Source organism: Gobio gobio (assembly GCF_949357685.1).
Source record: "Gobio gobio genome assembly, chromosome: 13".
Classification (NCBI taxonomy): domain Eukaryota; kingdom Metazoa; phylum Chordata; class Actinopteri; order Cypriniformes; family Gobionidae; genus Gobio; species Gobio gobio.
This window is the reverse complement of record NC_137106.1, coordinates 46,790,236-46,807,680: the sequence shown is the minus strand read 5'-3', so window position 1 is coordinate 46,807,680 and position 17,445 is coordinate 46,790,236. Positions and strand designations below refer to the sequence as shown.

Sequence of the window (17,445 nt, the reverse complement as noted above, 5' to 3'; positions counted from 1 at the left end):
CTTTCTTAATTCAGCCACTTCCTCCTGTAGCTACTTCAGTATCTCATCCACTCCTCCTCTTTTAACATTTAACACTTACTTTAGCCAGTGCTGTGTGGTTTGTCACATCTGAAGTTCTTCAGTGTACACTTTGTTCAAATAAATTCATTTTTTACCACATTCTGTTTTCTGTGCCACATTTAACTGGATGCCACATTCATCTTGTCTATCAGGCCTTCATCAGGAACATTACAATCATATTTCACCTCTCATTTATTTCTAAAACCTTCCGTATTAACCCATAACTACTGTCCAGAACATTTGACTCAGCTGCCATGAACATAAAGCCCTGAGCAGATTCCTGAGGATCTTGGGTAATATTTACAAGAATGTGGTATAAATCATTAAAATTATATAATCTAATAATATTTGTTCTGTCATCACTTTTTTCTTATTCTAAACTTGTACATCAGAATGTCATGTGATGTGTGATCTCACACATTTCCCTCATACCAGTTCCGTTGTGTTTAGATGTAAGTGTTGTTCAAAGCAGAGCCAGACGGCAGAGACATGCAGAGCAGTCGAACTAAACAACGCAACATTCAGTGTTATAATGTCTGACTATACAAGACTAGAGATATCTGAGGTCATTTATGAGTGTGTGAGCAGGACTGAGCTTCAGGACATGGACAGAGGGAGAGTGGAGATGATGCTGGATATCTGTGACAATATGAGAGATCATGACTTCAGGACAGAGACAAACACACACCAGCCGCTTCAGCAGACAGGTAGTCACATTCATTTCTTTAATAAAATCATTTTAGTCTGCACGTTCAGGCATTTATTTTCATATCTGTGGTGTTCAGGAAGTGATGGTGTGAGGAACAGAAGCTCCAGAGCAGCTGGAGTGTGTTTGGTGCTGCTGTGTGTTCTTCTGCTGACTGCAGTCATAATGCTGTGTGTCCACATCCATACAAAGAGCACAAACTACACAGAAGAGAGAGATGGGCTACTAAACCAGAACATTAACTTGAAAAATGAAAGTCATGGATTATTAAACCAGATTAAAAACCTGACTAAGCAAAGAGATCAGTTAAATCTGGAGACAAATGAACTGTGGAAGAGCCTTAGTGAAATGGGTAATTTTGAACTGCAGCTAAACATATGTAAACTAAAAACAAGTCACATAATTCATTATGAATGACAATAAAGTCCTAAGAGTTGAACTGGTTGTTTACAGATGGATGGATTCACTATAAATTTCATCTTTACTTCCTTTCCTCCGAGAAGAAGAGCTGGACTGAGAGCAGAAGATACTGTACAGATAGAGGAGCAGATCTGATCATCATAAACAGCAAAGAGACACAAGTGAGTGAAAGAAGTGTCACATTCACTAATAATTGCGCACTCTATTATTATTTATACGCACATTTGAACTTCTCACGAAAACTTTCCGCCTATTTCACAACACGTGCGTACACACATGAATTTCACATGAATTTGTTCTTAGCCTCGTTCTAATGTTGATGAGTTCGGAGTAAACAAGCGACCGCGTGCCCGAGGAAAGTCATTTACATAAAACATAATTTGTTTTAGTACAAGTGGTTTCAGTTGTTCCTAAATTTTTTCGTAATTTAGAAATATAACATTTTATAACGAAAGTTATTGATGAATCAGGATTTGTTCGTGAAAACTTTGTGTATATGCATGAATGAGACCCAGTCTGTGTGCAGTCCCGGGAAATGTAGGACATTTTTTTGCCCTCATTTTATTTAGCCTATTTATTTATTTATTTTTTAAGTGTAAAAATGCAGAATGTTTTCTGTAAGGGTTGTGTTTTAGGTTTACAGGATAGAATATACAATTTGTACACAGTATAAAAATGTCTATGGTGTGTGTGTGTGTGTGTGTGTGTGTGGGTGGGTGTACTTGCTTTGGATGGATGTGAAAGTATGTGTGAAGTCAATTGAAGTTTGTCTTTATCAGATTACAATATAATTGTTCTTCTCCTCAGGATTTTGTCACGGATGTCTCTGATAGAGCTCCAGTCTGGATTGGTCTGACTGACAGTGATGAGGAGAACACATGGAAATGGGTTGATGGCGGCACACTGAACTCTGGGTGAGAAATCACTGAATTTAACAGATTTTTTCTAATAATGATTCTCACATGTATCAAATCAAACAGAAAGAAGCACTGAACATTTAATTCTGATCTGTAGTTTCATCTTCTGGGGGTTTGGAGAGTCAAGAGGAGGTACAAATGAGAACTGTGCTCTAACTTTTTCATCAGGATGGGCTGATCATCCATGTAATGATCATTTTCAATGGATCTGTGAGAAAACCATTAAAACAAGCCATTAAATAACACTTGTTTAAGCTGTAAATTACAAACAGACATAAAGGTCTTTCTCTCTTTAAGACAATCTAAGCGAAATATACACACATGGGTTCTCTTCCTCAGTAAACTGTATGGTAAAACTTTACTTAAAGCCTTTATGTATAATGCATTATAAAGGTATTCATAATGTACTGGACATTATAATGCATTACATATTTTCATAAATAATTGTAACCAAAGTTAAAATGCATTATAATAATTGCAGATTACTTGTTACATCTAAAATTGTTTGTTTGTACTTATGTTGGCGTAAAATAAGTATTATTATGTATTTTTACTGTGGTTACAATTATTCATGAGATCATACCTGTCACGACCGCTGGTGAAGAACCCACCGTCGGCCATCAGAGGTCGCTATCACCTGAATACTGACTCTCGTTTCCGGACTTAATTTCCAACAATCCAACATACCTGGCCTGATCACCTTGCACCAGACTCTCATTACAGACTATTTAAGCCACACACGCACACACACACACATTGTGAAGTCTTGTTTTGCCCCCGCCACATTTCTGAGCGTTTTTCCTTGTATCTGATTCTGCCTTGTGTACGACCCTGCCTTTTCATCGACTCTGATTGTTCTCTGCCTGCCCGTTTGATTATTGTTTGCCTGGACCTTGTTTTCTCGACTGTTTGCTGCCTGCCCTGATCTCTGCCTGTTATGACCACGATTCACGTCTTGTCTCTGATACTGCTGTTATTCCTGGATAATCGACCCAAGCCTGTTTACACTGTGAGTTTGTCTAACTTTAATAAACTGCGAATGGATCTTACTCAACCGGAGTCTGTGTTACAATACCATGCATTATGAGGTGTATTACACATAATAATTAATAGGGATGAGCGAGTACAGCATTATCTGTATCTGTTAACCATATGAATTATCTGTATCTGTATCTGTACTCGGACTGGGCGGGGCCTAACCCAGAAGTGGGTGGGATTTAACCCAGAAGTGGTCAGGTTGACTTGAAATGGGTGGGGCTTTAACCGGTATGTTATTTTTAATCATGCAATTGATATGGGTTGATCAGAAATTGTTATATTTATTGCTGATTAGAAAACTATTTACATGACAGCATCAGCATTGACCTTCAGATCAATGGTTTTGATCACGATAACAAACAAACTATATACAGAACAAGTATTGCAACAATGAATACAACACATTCGGTTGCAATTATGAAGAAAAATGTAATGAACAAGAGTTTTCATCTAAACATAACTTCCATCCCCAGATGCAATATTGGTCTCAGTGGGGGAAAGGTGGGTGCTACTGCCACTGGTTAAAGAGAGAGAGCGAGAGTATATGCGTGTGTGTGTAGCTAATTAATGTGTAATATTATAGTTTTATACCACTAATTCCTTTATTTTTTATGAAATACAGCAAGAAAGTGTCAGACACTCGTGAAGTCAGTGCGTGAAGTCAAAAAATGGCAAAAGAGCCAGCAGACGGTAAAAAAAAAAAAAAACCTCTGATGACCGGCAGAGAGAGGGGGAGAGAGAGAGAGTGTGTGTGTGGGTGTGTGTAGCTAATTCATTTCAAATATAGTTTTTATACCACTACTTCCTTTATTTTTTGCGTGAAGTCAAAAAACTGGTTAGAGCCAGCAGACGGTTAAAAAAAGAAAAAAATTCTCCGACAGGCAGAGACGCAACGCGAGTCGCATTCTACCAAGCACCACGTCTGAACAAACCCCACGTTTACCAGAACTCTACTGGTTAATAAGTAAGTACTACAAACAAACCGAAATAAAACAAACAAACCTGAAGCTGAAGAAACCCTAAACGTTAACGGAAAAGACTAGCAAACCTGAGTGACTGAGGAAGAGACAGAGAGAGAAAGAGAGCCGTTCTCAGTGTTCTGTGTGTGTGTGTGTGTGAGTGAGCAGAGCGAGACACAGCAAATCTGTATGTGTAGGGGAGGGGCGCTGTGACTAGCCTATCACAGAACGCAGACACAGTCAGCTACCCAATTATGGAATAAAAAGACTGTCAATAATAACACGTGCATAAATAAAACTCGTACGTGCGTATTTCTAAAAATTGTACAAAATCAGTGAGTTTAATCGTGACTTTGATGGTACGATTCCAGAATCTATGGTCAAAACAGGTACAGACACGACATGTGCCACGTTTGTTTGAGTGCGACTCCAAAAATTACGACTAGTGTAGTTTACACAAACACAAAACATAGTTTTACGATTGCTGGGTTACGAGTACGAAGTCTTGTTTACGAGTACGAATCATGAAGCGACAATCTACTGTCAAAATTACGTCACCGCTGTCACAGGCATCAATATACGAGTGAGATACATCGATCACACAGTGAGCGCGCGCGCCCTGATCCTGTCACTCACCTGTCACTGTCACTGATCCTGTCACTGTCAAAGGGACCGGCTTTTTTTCGCGCCACTGAAAAAATGGCTGGTCAAGGGAGTTCCCTCACGCCGCCTCAGGTAAGTTATCTTGTTCTTCCCTCATTGAAACATTCAATGTCATTAAACATGTTAGTTTATTGGACTCAATAATGTCCGCTGTCGCTGTATTTTTCAGATATATTGGTCGAGACATATTTAACGATAGTGTGTCGTGAATTCCGTCACGGTCATAACAGGTCCGGTGTAACGTTAGGCTAGTGTAACGGTACTGTTGATGCAAAGTCCTTTGTTAACTTCACTTGTATTATAGTGGCAGGAAAAATGGGTTCTAACTCGTCAAAGAAGTCAGTCAAAAATCCGTAAACAAGTGCGAGATTAATCAAACACAAAAATGTACAAAAATCCTGTTGATTCCTGTATCCTATATTATACTTGTCAAACCTTTATCTCGTGTTGCCTTAAACGTTTAATCACAAGTTTTATCCATAAATTGACAGACAAGACGGTAAGAAAACTGTTTCTCCCTTTCTTCCTATGGCCGAATCTGTTCAAGTTCAATTTTCCGCAACAACAAGTGGGCGTAACCATTAAAGAAACAGAATGGAAATTATACATCAGAAAACATAATAAATAATACGGAAATATATAAAACATAGGACATATCAGAATTGCCTCTCAAAGAAAGTTGCATAATAATACTTTCAGTTATCACTTGCAAAATGAACAATAATAATATACAAATTGCCATATTAGATAGGTTCTTAGTAGTTACAGTCAGTAAGTGCAGTTTCTCTGAGAAATACTTGTTAAAATGATTGTATTAATAGATTATGCTACTGCTTTATTAATTCACGATGCAATAGTGCTGTTTTTTTATGTCAGATTTCGTCACTTTGCGGAATTGCACTTCATTTTACTTAATAAAATAATGCTTTAAACATAATCAATGCGTGTCATGCCCAACAACTATAGCATGTCATTTATTGCTTAAGTTTTTATTGTTTATCATTGGGTCAGTGTAGCTCAAGTGATCCAATAGTGACGTAAAAAAAACATAGCATACCTTTAAAACAAAGCTTTTAAAAAGTTAAACTGCAGTCCCCAGGGTTCCGGACAGTAATATTTTAACATATTGAATTCTTCTGTCTTTCACAGGAACCATTGATGACACAAATATTTGAACGCCTCAGGTCAACAGTAAGTAATGTTGTAAATGGGCATCAGCTGGACCTTGACTATTTTCACTACATCCTAAACCAGGAAGTCTTTATTTTGACATCTGCATCCACAATTTTAGAGGTGCCTTGTGACATTTTGGAGACCCTTCTGACTCTACAAAGCAAAGTTCATGCAGCTCTTGAACAAGAGGCCTCACCAATTCTAATAACAGAATCTGCTGGTGGACGAGGCCGGCCTAAGTACATTGTTTCTGAGGAACTGCTGTCCCGACTCATTGACATGTCTTTACCAATTTCTTGCATTGCAAACATTTTAGGAGTCAGCCAGTCAACCATCTTCCGCCGAATGCGTGAATTAGGTCTTTCTACAAAAAGTACTTATAGTACCCTAACTGACCAGGAATTGGACAATGCCATTTTGGCCATCAAAAGAAGAGTACCAAACGCAGGCTATAGGATGGTAAAAGGTTTCCTGCAAGCAGAGGGACACCGAGTTCAATGGACCCGCATAAAAGACTCCATGCATAGAGTGGATGCTCCTGGCATTTTAGAAAGGATGACACAGCTGGGGTGCATTGTAAGGAGGACATATTTCGTACAACATCCTTTGTCCTTGGTCCATATTGACACCAATCACAAACTCATAAGGTACAGTTATTTTATGTGTAAGGATATCTAATAACTGTACTATTATACAATACAAATTGTTTTTCCCCCCCAAAAAAATCAGACCAAAAACAAAAATAAAAAAAAATCAAACCTTTTTTCTTTTTAGGTACAACATTGTCATATTCGGGGGGATAGATGGGTACTCACGAAAGGTAGGTTCATTTTAAAACAAAATATTAATAACAGCCACAGGTAGTCTAGTCTCTTAGTTCGGCATTTGTTTTAGTTTAATTTTTTAAAAATGTATATATATATTTGTATATGCCTCATCTTTGTCTTTATATAGATCATGTACCTGGAACCAGCAGCTAACAACTGCTCAAGCACTGCCCTTGCATTCTTTCTTAAGTCTGTGCAGAACCATGGCTGGCCTTCAAGGCAAGTCGTATAAACTAGTTTTGCTGCTCCCCAATCCCTTGTTTCCATTTAAGTAATGTCAAAGTCTCTTAAAGGCAGGTCTACCTGTCTTTATATGTGGAGTGTCTGTTAATGTTCAGTGACTGTTCATGTTGTTTTGTTTTAAATGTTGTTGTTGTTATTATTATTATTATTGTTGCATTTATATAGGGTAAGGGGTGATGAAGGTGTGGAAAATGTGAAAGTTGCAGAAACCATGTTCAGAGTGAAAGGCACAGGAAGAGGGAGCTTCATCGCTGGCAAAAGTGTACATAATCAAAGGTAAGAAATGACAGCTGACAGCTCATTGCATTAAATTTGGATAAGCAGATTTATGACAATTTTATAATAAACATTTAATTTATAGAATTTATGAATACTTTAGCCAAAACATTACATAATTTATCCTTGTATATTAAACCTGTACGACTTTATTTTGTGGAACACCAAAACAGAATGTTAGCAAAAAATGCAGTGACTCTAATGTTCCACTGTACAAAGTCTTACAGGTTTAAGGGTTTCATTAGTTTAAGGGTTAGTTCACCCAAAAATGAGAATTGTCATTAATGACTCACCCTCATGTCCTTCCACAGCCGTAAGATCTCCGTTCATCTTCGGAACACAGTTTAAGATATTTTAGCTTTCTGTCCCTCCATTGAAAATGTATGTACGGTATACTGTCCATGTCCAGAAAGGTGTGTAGGGACCCTGTCGAATGGAACGCACCTAGACTGTAAACGAAGCTCGTGCGCACCAGATAACACGTTAGCTGCGGAGCCGTGAACGCGGATTGACAACAGACACGGAAGAGAAGACAATGCTGAATAAAGTCGTAGTTTTTGTTATTTTTGGACCAAAATGTATTTTCGATGCTTCAAAAAATTCTAACTAACCCACTGATGTCACATGGACTACTTTGATGATGTTTTTATTACCTTTCTGGACATGGACAGTATACCGCACATACATTTTCAATGGAGGGACAGAAAGCTCTCGGGCTAAATCTAAAATATCTTAAACTGTCATTAATGACATAACATTTTTGAATGAACTAACCCTTTAATACTAGTTCATTCTTAGTTCGTATTAAATTAATTAACTAACTAAACTCTATAGCATTTATTAATCTTTGATCATTTCAACATTTACTTGCACAGTAAAATTTTAAGTTGTATTTGTCAACATTAACAGAATTTTCATTTTTGGGTGAACTATCCCTTTAACAAATGTGATTTATTTTAAAGTGTCACCAACAAAGTGTAACCAAAAATCTTTCCACCTTTTAGAATTGAACGTCTGTGGCGAGACGTCTGGCTTGGTGTAACACAGCTGTATTATGACGTTCTCCACAGCCTCGAGGAAGATGGTTTGTTGGACTTATCTGATTCTCTTAATTTGTTCTGTACGCACTATGTATTCATCCCACGCCTGCAGCGCCACCTCCGGACTTTTTCTGAAGGCTGGGATAATCACCCATTACGGTCTGAAGGTGGACTCACCCCTAACCAGCTGTGGGTTTTGGGACACATGCAGAACTCAACCCAGGATGAGGAGGAATTGCAGGTTAAATTTATTAATTTCTATAAACTTTTGCTGTTGTCAAATTATTTGTTACTGTTGCGTAAAGTATAATGCAATTGTTTTCTATACTACATTTAAGAATCTGGAGCTGTTTGGAACAGACTGGGAGACATTTGACAGCGTAGATGAAGCTGGAGGAGTTTACGTACCAGAAATTCAGTGCCCACTGACTGCTGCTGAGATGGAAATTGTAAAATCAACAATTGATCCTCTTGCACCATCTGACTCTTATGGAAGAGATATTTATACATCTTTGCTTCAATATGTTAAAAGAATGTTGACAACACAATGACAGTGGACAATTTAAAAAAAGTTTGTACATATTCATGTACATATGTTTGTACATTAAATACGTAATCACTATAAATGTTGTTTAGAAGATATTTATAAGAATTTACATGAAGATTAACAGTTACTGATATTTTATAGAATTTCATGACACGTACATACTCAGACATGAAAAATGACATTTTGTGTAGAATTAGAAGAATTTACATGAAGATGTTAACACTTAATACAAGGAATTATATTAAAAATAAAGAGATTATCCAGCCAAACCTATTTTTTGTATTACATAGAACAGAAAATATTAAGTAGGTATGTGCCAAAACCAAATACCTTATTCGGAAAGGCACAGATAATTAATAATGCATTCTACAGAGCCCCTTCTATTGTGCTCTGTTGAATATTATTCATTGTCTGTGCCTTTCGAAATAAGGTATTTCTCTTTGGTTAACATTAGGAATGTCCCCAAATTTATTTTAACAAGAAAATATCCTAAGGAACACAATTTTACTCTACTGCTAACAAAAGGCACTTTTCAAAAGCTGACCTATGCTTACTTAGACATTATCAAATGATTCAGCATGCCTCACAGCCATTTCCATAACAAATTTAAAGTCATGAAATGTTTTCAGGTGAGCTGTAGGAAATGTAATGGTGCGAGTACATGCACTGACAGATGGAAAACAAATAGTGTGAGTTGTGTCACAATCATGAAAGAACTTGACTGTGATGCTGAAGTCCCTTAGCTCATTTGGAAGAATAGGCTTGTGTCTCTGGCCTGTCATCCACTGCATGACTTTGCCAACATTCATGTCTTCTGTATCTTCACCTGGTTCTTGAAAAAAAAAAAAAATACATACGTCAAGTCAACTTAATTTATATAGAGTTTTTTTACAGTACATATTATCCAGTAGTCGGTACCAATACCATTAAAAAAATGTACGGTACTCAGTACCAATTTTAGTACCACAGCTAAATGTTTATTTTTTATTTTACTATTTTAAAAAAATTTATTAAATGGATTAAGTTTATTTTTTATGATGCTAATCATAAGTAAATAATACATTAACATTTAAAGGCTTTATGCTGTTTAGAAGTATACATTGTTTATAAAAAAGTTCAAGGGAAAAATAAATCTACCATCTAGGAATAATTATTATTAGTAGAGACGTATTATGACAAAGACGTAGCTAAATCTACTGTAGGCTACAACAGTAGCCTAATGTATTCTGTCAATTTAAATTTTTTAAACCAAACTTTCACGGGTTTCCATGAACATCTTTGAGTGTCTGTGTTCATTAGATGATCAAATGAAACCGTAAATTCCCATGAAGTGACGGTTTATGCGTTCGTGTCAAAGACAGCGAGCGAGTGTCACGCTTGTGTGTGTGCGTGTGCAAAAAGACCATGGTATAATGGGCCTTAAAGCACCACTTAGAGGTCAAAAGATGTGCATGCATTTGCCACAAAAACTGCATCGGTACCTAAGATGGTACCCATGGCAGCAAAAGACCTGGTTGAGTACCATCTGTACATGTTGTCATAGACATACCACTATCCTCCAACTCCTGTAGGAAGTCCTGGAAAAAGTTCATGACGTTAATTTCCTTGATGTACTTTACAGAGCCCCTCTCACTTAAGCTTGGGTGGCAATTTTCCAAAATGAATGCCGCATCAACCTTAAACAGACATTAACAGATTTGTTTGCATTGGAACAGATAGTTCAAACAAATTTAATCATCACAGGGTTTCTGCAGGTTTTTATTAATCACCTTGGAGTTGTTCTAATGTTCTTTTTTGGACCACAAGCCTTACTAATGGTCGTCTACAATTTTAAAAAGGGTTAGCTCACCCAAAAATGAAAATGATGTCATCACTCACCCTCATGCTGTTCCACACCTGTAAGACCTCCGTTAGTCTTCAAAACACAAATTAAGATATTTTTGTTGAAATCCGATGGCTCAGTGAGGCCTGCATAGCCAGAAATTACATTGTCTCTCAAGATCCATAAATGTAATAAAAACATATTTAAATCAGTTCATGTGAGTACAGTGGTTCAATATTAATATTATAAAGCAACAAGAATATTTTTGGTGCGCCAAAAATAAATAAAAATAAGAACTTATAATAGTTTCAAAACACTGCTTCATGAAGCTTCGGAGCGTTATGAATCTAGTGTCAGATCAATGGTTTGGAGCGCGAAAGTCACGTGATTTCAGCCGGGATTTTTTTTATACGCGACTTGAATCATGAATTGACTCAAGATTCATAACGCTTCATGAAGCAGCGTTTTGAAATTGGCCATCACTACATAAGGCGTTTTGTTTTTTTGCTGCACCAAAAACAAACAAACAAAAAAACTTGTCACTTTATAATATTAATATTGAACTACTGTACTCACATGAACTGATTTAAATATGTTTTTAGTAAATTAATGGATCGTGAGAGAGAGGAAATGTTATTGCTGGCTATGCAGGCCTCAATGAACCATCGGATTTCAACACAAATATCTTAATTTGTGTTCCGAAGATGAACAAAGGTCTTATGGGTGTGGAACGGCATTAGGGTTAGTGCACAATGGCATAATTGTAATTTTCGGCTATAATAACCCAAAAACAATGATAATAATTTTGTTTACCCTGTCATCATTTTCCCCTGGTACAAACAGTGGAAGACAAAGCTCTGGGTGTCTTTCCATAACTCTCAGGAGATCATAGAGTTGCAGGCCTTTTCGAAGCTGATCAAGCATGGGGATAACTCGCAAGGTAGAATGAAGCACAATGGCCCTTAAGAGTCATGGTAATATTAAATGGGTTTTATCAGGAAAATGATTACTAAAATTGTTTAACATTACTCTTTACAATACTAACTGTTAAATAATCATGCAATAAACATCATGCTTGTTATTACTGGCATACAAATCACTCTAAAATTGTAGTTAAAAAATAAACAAGTTCTCATAACCATGATTTCCAAAAATTAAAACAACCTGATGATGCGGTTCTTTTTTTCAAGAGACACTTCCCCAGTGTACCCACAGTTCAGAATTTCATCAGTGAGGTCGCTCAAGTCATCTGTTGAGTTGTTAATCTGAACGCAGCAAAATTAAATTCTTAAATGTAGTAACTTTTAATCCATTTGAATCTTATGCTTGACATTTGTACATATGTCAAGTTGTCTCATATGTAAAATGTACCTTTTCAATAAGCAGTGAGAACTCCAAATCTGTGACATCACTGGTAGACACCTGTATGCTGTCACAATCACCAGAGCAGAGGTATCGAAAACACCACTCGCGCATAAAAGCTGGGGGAGGCCCACCTTGTGCCAAACTGACTGCTATGATTTCCCCTGCACTCCTAAAACCACAGTGAATGAACAAAATATTTTACATATTATTATATATCTTGCCTCACCAAACTCCTCCCAGGCCCGAGTTTTTGCCTCCACAACCACCCGGGCTGCAGTCAGGGATCGGGTCGTCTAGGCTCCCGCCTTCGACTGCTGCCTGATTTTCTTTGCACTGGCCCCTTACGGTCCCTCCTGTGAGTGGTGGGCCCACGGGAAGGTGTCCCCTCGTTGTTCCTTTGGGGAAGGCCCGGCCACCAGGCGCTTGCATACGACCCCCAACCCCAGGCCTGGCTCCAGGGTGGGGCCCCGGCTGCGCCGTACCAACAATGTCACGGTCCTCGTTTTCCTAGTCGTCATAAGGGGTTTTTGAACTGCTCTTAGTCTGACCCGTCCCCTAGGACCTGTTTGCCATGGGAGACCCTACCAGGGGCATATAGCCCCGGACAACGTAGCTCCTAGGTTCATTCGGGTACTCAAACCCCTCCACCACGTTAAGGTGGCAGTTCAAGGAGGAGATATATATATATATATATATAGATTCTCTCTCTCTCTCTCTCTATCTCTCTCTCTCTCTATCTCTCTATCTCTCTCTCTCTCTCTCTCTGAAGTGAGTACACCCCTTTTTATAAATACAATGCAATGGCAATACAGGTACTCTGTATCAGCCAAGTAACAAAAATGATTGTAAATTAAATAAGACAGAACTAGAAGTACTATTCTACCTGAAGTAATTCTGGTCCACGCTGTTAACACAGTAGAGGGGATTCTTTCCCCTTTTGTCTGCTCCACAGATGAATAGTCTTCTTTCAATCTCTGCAAGCATTTCTAGACAACAGCAATTAAGAGTAAATTGAAAATCTGTTCAATGTCTGCTTTCAACATTACAAACAACTATTTGTACCTGTTAGGAACTCTTTGCGTAGGGCACCAGTGTCTATGCCTGCTTCCCCAAAGAAGGTCACCTTTAGTCTGGATTTAGGGGAAGATTTCTTTTGACGCTGCCACTGTTGCATGCCTCTAATGAATATGTCGGTTCTTGACACACAGATGGAAAAGGTGTTGGTTTCATCAACTTTACAGCTGATTGAATTCAAAATGTCCCCAGAACTTGAAAGAGAATTACAGATGTTTTGAATTACAGATATATATACACATACATATACTGTATTTTTGCAGCTAAACAAAAATAAAGTTATAATTTCCTTAATATACTAGTTCCACCTTTGAAAGGTCTCTGTAGGAAGACTTAACTTGTCATCCTCAGGTTCTGCAGATCTGCAAACATAAAAATAGAAATATTACTAATTACTATTGTTAGCTAATTTCTTAAACAAATGAATTGAGAATATTGAATACTAATACAGTACAGGGGTCAGCAACCTATAGGTTGACATGTATGTCAAAATTAGCATGCACAGGGTCAATTGCTGGCGCGTGAGCAAAAGTGATAGTCCGATCACTCAAAACACTTCAAGAGGTGTTTTGAGACAAATTACAAATTACACTATAGTATAAACATTAAAGTATAAAATCTTGTTGAAGCCACATGTAACTTTTACTTCTTGCAAAAATTTACAAATAAATAAAAGGAGTGTGAGCAATGTTATACAGATATGACAGTACTATAATGCAACACACATTGCCACAGATGGGCTATGGCCTGCCGCAGACGAATAGCTCTCCAGGCACAGTGAATAACTAGACACCTTAAAAATGGCACTTTTTGACAAAAAGTTTGCTGACCCCTGGCCTAGTAGATGTGATTACCGTAATCCACAGTCTGATGCATGAAACTCAATGATGTCACTATCAAACGTGTTCTTGCACACTGGACATTCAGCAGTCTGGTGCAAAATTAAAATGCAGGTGAATTAAAGTAAACATAACATAAACCAAGGCAGCATCCTCCAGAGATTTGCTTAAAGTAATTGTGGTCACACTTTATGTTAGGTGTCCTTAACTACTATGTACTTACATAAAAAAAATAAGTACACTGTACATGTGCTCATATTGTATCGCAAAACACTTGTGCAGCTATTGAGGTGGAATATGTGTAAGGTTAGCGACATGTTTGGTGGTATGGCAGGGAAGGGTCATCAAGATTAATTATAGATCTATAATACATCTATGTAAATATAAATCTACATCTATGTAAATATAGCTGCAAGCAGCAATTATCAGAGCCATGCACAAGGAAGAAGACATGCCAACATGGCTGGGCGTGTCAGACCAACTGATGAGCCTATTTTCAAATATAGTGGAGGGTTCCTTTAAAATAAAGTGCACTATAAAATTCTGCCATTATTTACGGTCACATTCATTAAATGTCACATTTTGATGTCTGGGTGTACAACTCTGCATGTACATTACAACAAAAAAAAACATCACCTTCTCTGTCCAGATTTCAGAGGTGCCCGATTCAAAATTTTCCATTTCAGGAAACTTCTCAAATTCCTACAAAAGAAGTAGCATAAACATCTAACCAGTGTTTTTAGAACTCAATAAAACATTAATGTAGGGATGCAACAATCTATTGGCTAATAATGTCCACATCAGTATAATAAAAAAAATTTCCTTGATGCCATATTTAAAAGGAATCCTGACATATGTTGACGAGCAAATATTTAGTTAGTATTCAGTGGTTTCCAACAGTTTATAAGATGTTGACAAACATAAGGAAGTTCAAAAGCAAATCTTATTATAAAAGTACTTTTACTTACTATTAATGAGTTTTGATCCATAATATAAATGACACTTACATGAGGCTTTTCAGAATTCAGGCAATGTTAATTAGAGTTAAAAATATCCAAGAAGTTAAGAAGTTAGCAAATGTAATTTAAGATTCAGAATTCAGGTATTGTGAGTAAAAAAAAAAAAAAACATTCTGTTTATAACTTGGACAAGTTACTCAGTAACATGGAAAACACTTGGGGTTACTTGACTGTAACCCTGTTCCCTGATAAAGCGGAACGAGATGCTGCATAAGCTTATGCAAATGGGGATGTCTTTGACATAACCAGCTGTGAAAATAGTGTGAAAACACGTCAATGAAATTGACCCGGGAGGTATTTATAGCCTCGGCTGGTGACGTCATAGGCGCACCTGCTGCACGAGGCTATAAATAGATGAGCTTCAGCTGGAGCAAACCAGATCTTCTTTGTTTGAAGACCAGTCCTGAAGCATCATCAGCACGGCCTAGCAATGCAGCATCTCGTTCCGCTTTATCAGGGAACAGGGTTACAGTCAAGTAACCCCAAGTGTTCCCTTTCAAAAGCTACACTCAATGCTGCATAAGCTTATGCAAATGGGAACGAGAATACCCACGCCGCCGTGCTTGATGGTGCCTGGACCCCCTACGGTTGTGTAGGTGTGCACAAGAACGCAAGAAGCCTCAGGCATTAGCCTGCGATGTCGACTCAAGGACATGAGAGCCCAGAGTGGCATGAGCATCCAAGCTATAAAGTCTTAAGAATGTGTGCGGAGAGGACCAACCTGCCGCATCACAAACACTTTGTAAGGGAGCACCCCTTGCTAACGCAGTAGAAGAGGCGACTCCCCTGGTGGAGTGAGCCCTTAATCCTATAGGTGAAGCTTGACCGCGCGCCTCATAGGCAAGAGCAGTAGCATCCTTGACCCAATGTGACATTGTTTGATGGTGGCAGAACCTCTGTTACGGCCCCCATGGCAAACAAACAGTTGCTCTGACTTACGCCACTGGCTAGTGCGGTGGATGTAGGCCTGAAGAGCATGGACTGGACACAGTCTATGAAGTTTCTCCTGATCCGGCGTTGTGAACGGCAGAGGGCAGAATGTTTCAAGAGTGACAGGATGTACAGTCGACAAAGGAACCTTAGGCAGGTAGTCAGGGTGGGGATGCAAAATCACTTTCACCAAACCTGGGGCAAAGTCTAAGCAGGATGGCGATATTGACAGAGCCTGCATGTCCCCAATTCTTTTCAGAGAAGTTATAGCCATAAGAAAAACCATCTTTAGAGTCAGAAGTTCGTCAGACGCTGATTCTAGAGGTTCAAAGGGGGTCTCAACCAGACCCTTGAGGGCTAAAACTAAGTCCCATGAAGGGATCTTGGCTCTTAATGGAGGCCACAACTGCCTGGCACAACAAAGTGAGCAGGCAGAAGATGCCTCCCAAGCGGCACCCCATCCACCAGGGCATGGCAAGCCAAAAGAGCGGCCACATAAACCCTGAGAGTGGAGGGGAAAGCTAATGTTTCAAAGGGGGTCTCAACCAGACCCTCGAGGACTAAAGTTAAGTCCCATGAAGGGATCTTGGTTCTAACAGGTGGCCTCAACCGCCTACCCCACGAATGAAGCGAGCGAGTAGAGGATGTCTCCCGAGCGGCACCCCATCCACCAAGGCGTGGCAAGCCGAAAGAGCGGCCACATGAACCCTGAGAGTGGAGGGGCAGGTGCCTGATGACAACTTTTCTTGCAGAAAATCCAGAACTGAAGTTACCTGGCAGTTGACTGAATCTACATTGTGTCGTACATAGGGTTGGGTACCGAAATCCGGTTCCAATATGGCACCGGTACTTATATAACCGGTATGTACCGGACCGAATCAGAACGCAGATTTCGGTTCCTCATTTCGGTGCCAAAATTCAAACGTGCTTTCGCGCTTTGGCTGAGCCAGAGACAGACGCTCAGCGCTCGTCACATCACAACTCATGACAACTATTCAGTGTTTTCAACGACATCATGTTTATTTCAGGTTTCAGACATTTAAATGTTCATAAGTAGGCTACTAGCAAAAAACACACACTGATGTCTATGAAAGCGGCAATGACAATCCTTTCAGACGATTATAATTTGACTAACGTTACGTGTTTTATTCACATCAGATAAATGCACATTATATAGTAACTATATCGTTTACTCTATTCTTCTTCCAGTTCACTGGTCACTTACTTTCATGTATTTTGTAAGACGAGAATGAACTCAAGTGTTGTAAATCCGACAGATCCGATTCTGAGGCGCAAACTAACATGGCGCCGCCCATTGCGCTTTATAGATCAACTAACACACATTCACTCACACATTTGAACATCAGATAGTTCGTGACACAGTTAAGAAGTTTGTGAATATTTTGAATAAAAAGAAAAAACGAAATAAACCCGATACAGCTGAGCTGTCAGCGCTATTGCGGCTGGTGTGTGTCATGTGAGAAACATGACGCGTCACCATGGAAACATTAAGGCGATGTGTTCTAA

At 38.7% G+C, this 17,445-nt stretch overlaps 1 protein-coding gene across 2 annotated transcripts; it reads left to right on the top strand.

Moving 5' to 3' along the window:
- The first annotated feature begins 375 nt into the window (after positions 1-375).
- LOC307135999 (C-type lectin domain family 4 member M-like) lies at positions 376-3,988 on the top strand. 2 transcript variants are annotated; one of them, XM_079832744.1, is made up of 5 exons: positions 376-767; positions 846-1,118; positions 1,220-1,347; positions 1,994-2,100; positions 2,201-3,988. In XM_079832744.1, the coding sequence occupies exons 1-5, from the start codon at positions 464-466 to the stop codon at positions 2,340-2,342; spliced, it is 954 nt and encodes a 317-aa protein (XP_079688870.1). In that variant the 5' UTR covers positions 376-463; the 3' UTR covers positions 2,343-3,988. The 2 variants fall into 2 exon arrangements, with proteins under 2 accessions (XP_079688870.1, XP_079688871.1); XM_079832745.1 differs by lacking the exon at positions 846-1,118 and having other exon boundaries at positions 519-767; positions 1,270-1,347.
- The last annotated feature ends 13,457 nt before the right edge of the window (positions 3,989-17,445 follow it).

Coding starts and splice junctions, on each gene's coding strand:
- LOC307135999 (XM_079832744.1), top strand. CDS start 464: ATGTGTGATCTCACACATTTCCCTCATACCAGTTCCGTTGTGTTTAGA. Junction 768..845: donor CCAGCCGCTTCAGCAGACAG/GTAGTCACATTC, acceptor TGTGGTGTTCAG/GAAGTGATGGTGTGAGGAAC. Junction 1,348..1,993: donor TAAACAGCAAAGAGACACAA/GTGAGTGAAAGA, acceptor TCTTCTCCTCAG/GATTTTGTCACGGATGTCTC.